Here is a 5,123-nt window from a genome sequence, read left to right on the forward strand (position 1 = left end):
GAGGCGTGGTCGTGCCTATGACTGTGGACGGGAGGAGGCGTGGTCGTTGTGGGTGGGCCGTGTAGGATCGTGTGTGGCGGGTGGGTTGCTGGGGGGCAGGGACTGTCTTGGGACTGGCTGTGATCCTGCATGTATCTGCTTGGGCAGGGGCGGGGTGGGTGCCATGTGCCCAGGTGCACTTGCAGGGGAGGGTGACCCCCATGGCCCTCCCCCCCCCCGCCCCCGCAGTGTACAAGACCAGGCTCCTCAGGAAGGAGCCCTCGGACGACTTCGACGACTACATCATGGTCATCGAGCAGATCATCAAATCAGGTCAGCCCTGCACTGTGTCTTCCGCCTTTCTGCTCCCCTTCTTCCGGGTTCCCTCCCGGTTCCCTCCTGCCGCCTTCCGGCTCAGCTCCCCTTGGCCTCCCCTCCAGGCTCCGATGAGGTGCGGGTTGCCCAGGAGCGCAGGTTCATCAGCCACATCAAGTGCAGAGAAGCCTTAAAGCTGCAGGAGGGGAAATACTACCTAATGTGGGGCGTCTCCTCCGACCTGTGGGGAGAGAAACCCAAGTGAGTGCCAGCCCGGTGCCTGCCCAGGGTCACCCCCGCCTGCCCTTCCCCGGCCTTGCCCCTGACTTTCCTGCCTCTCCCCGTCCCCCCTCCTCCAGCATCAGCTACATCATCGGGAAGGACACATGGGTGGAGCTGTGGCCTCAGGCCGAAGAATGCCAGGATGAGGAGAATGAGAAACAGTGCCGAGACTTGGCCAGCTTCGCTGAGGACATGATCGTCTTTGGCTGTCCCAACTGACCCCTCCCCACGGCCCCCACAATAAAGCCGCAGTTATATGTCATGTGTCTCCCCATGTGGGAAGGTCTTTGAGAGGGAAAGAGGCAGCTGGGATACCACCCCCGCCCCCCTGCCTCACCAGCAGCTCGGCTCCATCCTGAAGCCACACCTGGTTTCCGCTTGCTTCCCTCCTGCAGTCCACCTGCAGGGTGTCCTTCCTCGCCCAGGGAGCATGCGCCTGCCTCACCTGCACCTGCGTCTCCCCTGCTCCTCAGCCTCAACCTTCTGTGGATTCTCACCAGCAACTCACTACCCTTGCACCCCTTGCTTACCTGCCCTCTGACCGCATCCTCACCTACGTTCTTACCAATACTGTCACCTAAATCTTTACCTGCTGTCCCACCTACGCCCTGGATTGTATCCACCTGGATTTTTGGCATTCTCACCTGGCCCACGCCTACATCTCCAACTGCAGGCTTGCCTGAATCTTTACCAACTCTCTTACCCATATGCTCCCCTATCTTTCTTTCCACCTGCCTCCCCACCTGCATCCTCACCTGTTCTCACCTTCATCCCTTTTTGCCCCTCACCTGCGGCTCACGCGCAACTCCGTTTGCTACCTCGCCTGCATCCCGCTTGCGGTGGCAGTTCCCAGGAGGAGGCGGTAGGGGGCAGGCCCGGCGCCGTTTCCGCTGGAGCTCCGGGTGAGTGAGCAAGCGAACGAGCGAAAGGGAAGGTCTGAGTCAGCGGTCAAGGCGGGGAAGTGCGAGGGCATCGTGGTCACAGCATCCCCAGAGCTACGTGGGAGGCAGTAGCCACAGGCAAATGGGTTCACTGGCCACCGAGGAGAACTGGGGTCCTCGATGCCTCTTCTGATTAATTGCGCCGCTAGGACTCTTGAGGGTGTGATCCATTACCGGCTCTTGATGTGGTGATCGCCGGAAAAGCCCTGAGCTTCGCAGTCGCCCCTTCTCAGCACCTTTCCCCTAAGACCCCCAGGTCCTGTAAACCCCACCTCCTGATTCCAGTAATACAGGGGAAATAGACTCACAGCCAGCAACCCCCCCCCCCACACACACACACAAACACACACACCCAGCCCCTGATTGGCAGGGACCTCTGTCTAGGGGAGACTCAAAAAATCCTCATCACTCACTAGGTGTCCCAGCCGACCTGCCCACCCACCTTAATGTCTTTCTTCTCATTTCTTTTCTTGCTGATTTCCCCTTTCTTGTGCCCTGGGATTCCTTTTCTTCCTTTCTTTTTAGCACATGGGGTGTTGTTTTGATGGAGCTGTGGTTCCCAGAGATGAGCAGAACCTACAGGGTCTTTGAAACTGACATTCTAAGGACAGCATGGAGTTGATTTCAGACAGTGAGGATGTCCAAAGAGGAAAGGAGAACGGGGCAATGTGAGAAACCTTGCCTACCGTGGGGCCACCAGTGTAGTCATTTAGATACAATAATAGCCATTTTCTGGGTCAACCTAGCTAGGGCATGGTTTAGTCAAACACCAGTGTAAATGTTGCCAGGTAGGTATTTTTAAGATGTGATTCACACCTACAGTCAATTGACTTTCAGGCTACGCTTGATAATGTGGGTGGGCCTCATCCAATCAGTTGAAGGGCGGCAGAGAGAAAATGAGGTTTCCTGAGGACGAAGGAATTCAAGATAGCGGCATAGAAAATCTCCCTGAGTTTCTAGCCTTTAGACTCAAGACTGTGGTATCAACTCTTAACTGAATCTTCAGCCTGCTGGCTTGTTCTGTGGATTTTAGACTTGCTAAACCCCACAGTCACAACCCCACAGGAATGAGTCAATTCCTAGCGTGCCTGGCTGGCTTAGTCAGTAGAGCATGCAACTGTTGATCTCAGGGTCATGAGTTCAAGCCCCACGTTGGGTGTGGAGCCTAGTTAAAAATAAAACAAAACAAAACAAAAAACGAGCCAATTCCTTAAAATAAATTGTATGTGTGTAGACACAGAGATGATAATGATAGATGACAGATAAATGATAGATGATAGGTGATAGAGATAGATAGATGATAGATAGATAGATAGATAGATAGATAGATAGATGGAAAAAAGAATAGATAGATAGGGGTGCCTGGGTGGCTCAGTCAGTTAAGCATCCAACTCTTGATTTTGGCTCAGGTCATGATGTCAGGGTCATGAGACCAAGCCCCACATCGGACTCTGCGCTCAGCACAGAGTCTGCTTGGGATTCTCTCCTTGACAGCAGGGCCATGGAAGGTGGTGAGGTGTTGGCTGTCGGTCAGGGAGGTGGACACTGGGAGCAGAGTGGGGATCAGGCAGAGGAGGACATCCCTGGTGGGCATCTGCAGCTCGCTAAAGGGCTTTCTCCGGAGAGTTGTTCCTGGGCAGACAGAGGGGATGGCTGGATTTGGCCCACAGGGTATAATTAGTTAACCCCCTGGACGCTCAGTGGGAAGCCATTGCAAGATTTTAAGCAGGGGAGAGATGAAGGTTGGCATATGTGTTTAAAAAGCCGATGACTGCAGTTCCAATCCTAGCTAGATACCCAAAGATTTGGAACTGGTACTCAGACAAATACGTGTGCGCCCATGCTCATCACAGCACTTTGCGTGGTAGCCAAAGGATGGAAACTGAAACATCCCTCCGTGAGTGAATGGACAATGTGATGCATCCATACACTGGAACATCCCTCAGCCCTAAAACAGAAGGGAGCACAGGTACACGCTGCGGCGTGGATGAAACTTGAAAGCATTACATCCAGTGAAAGAAGCCAGACACAAAAGACCGCATATTGCATGTTTCCCCTTTTATGAACTATCTGGAACGTCCCAAACAGGTGACTCCATGGAGCAGGAAAGCTGATGAGTGGTTGCCAGGGGATGGGAGGCCTGGGGGATGGGGAGTGGCTGCTTTATGGGAAGGGGCTTACCTTTTGAGGCACTGAAGACGTCTGGGAACTAGATAGATATTGTAAATATCCTAAATGCCCCTGAGTTGCTCACCTTAAAATGGTTAGTTTTATGTTACGTGAATTTCGCCTCCAGAAAACAAAACAAAACAAAATAAAATAAAACAAAACAAACAAGATAAAATAAGCAAGCTCACACTAGGTAGAGGGCAGAGAATGAATTATGAGGTGGCAAGAGGGAAAGAGACCGTCGTACTGGAAACCACTATGAGTCTGAACCAGAAATGACAGGTTGGGCCACTGTAACAAGACAACTTACTGCGGGGGGCAGGGGGGGGGCGGGAGGGCTTAAACAACAGACATTTATTTCTCACAGTTCTGGAGGCTGGGGGTCTGAGAGGAGGGGGCCAGCTTGTTCAGGTTCTGGTGAGGGCACTCGGTGAACGTGGTGGCAGTGGGTATGTCCACAGGTGGCTGGGTTGAGATCTGGCTTGGAGACTGAATCACCAGGGCTTGCTGATTGGTGGGATGTGAGGGACAAGAAAAGAAAGGGCTACTCAGGGGCGCCTGGGTGGCTCAGTTGGTTAAGCAACTGCCTTCAGCTCAGGTCATGATCCTGGAGTCCCAGGATCGAGTCCCACATCGGGCTCCCCACTCAGTGGGGCGTCTGCTTCTCCCTCTGACCCTCTCCCTTCTCATGCTCTCTCTCACTCTCTCTCTCTCAAATAAATAAATAAAATCTTTAAAAAAAAAAAAGAAAGGGCTACTCAGGCCAATTCAGCGTACCCTCAGGATGACCTCCAGGCCTCGGTCTTAGTTAACCTGGTGACCAATGGTTCCAGCACCTGACTCTGAGTTACCATTAAAACTTGCATGCATGGGGCGCCTGGGTGGCTCAGTTGGTTAAGCGACTGCCTTCGGCTCAGGTCATGATCCCAGGGTCCTGGGATCGAGTCCCGCATCGGGCTCCCTGCTCTGAGGGGAGCCTGCTTCTCCCTCTCCCACTCCGCCTGCTTGTGTTCCTGCTCTCGCTGTGTCTCTCTCTGTCAAATAAATAAATAAAATCTTTAAAAAAAAACAAAAAACAAAAACTTGCATGCATGCATGCACACACACTCACATGCGCACACATGCGCACACACACGCATGCACACTCACACACACCACACATGCACCTGCATGTACACACCTGCATACACATGCACACACGCACTGAACACCATACACACACATGCACACACACTCACATGCACACACATGCGCACACGCACATGCACGCACACTCACACACACCTGCATACACATGCACACACGCACTGAACACCACACACACGCATGCACACAACTCACATGCACACACATGTGCACGTGCACACACATGCACACTCACACACACCACACACGCACCTGCATACACATGCACATACACTGAACACCATACACACA

At 53.0% G+C, this 5,123-nt stretch overlaps 1 protein-coding gene across 1 annotated transcript in view; it reads left to right on the top strand.

The window, feature by feature from the left end:
* Window positions 1-838, top strand: part of C3 (complement C3) — a 38,620-nt gene extending 37,782 nt beyond the window's left edge. Inside the window, exons 39-41 of the mRNA XM_034996445.1 lie at window positions 229-312; window positions 420-555; window positions 654-838. Of these exons, the coding sequence (XP_034852336.1) occupies window positions 229-312; window positions 420-555; window positions 654-795 (362 nt within the window). The 3' untranslated portion in view covers window positions 796-838. The remainder of the gene's footprint in view (window positions 1-228; window positions 313-419; window positions 556-653) is intronic.
* The last annotated feature ends 4,285 nt before the right edge of the window (window positions 839-5,123 follow it).

Source organism: Mirounga leonina, unplaced genomic scaffold (genome assembly GCF_011800145.1).
Source record: "Mirounga leonina isolate KUSES-001 unplaced genomic scaffold, KU_Mleo_1.0 Mir_94, whole genome shotgun sequence".
Taxonomy (NCBI): domain Eukaryota; kingdom Metazoa; phylum Chordata; class Mammalia; order Carnivora; family Phocidae; genus Mirounga; species Mirounga leonina.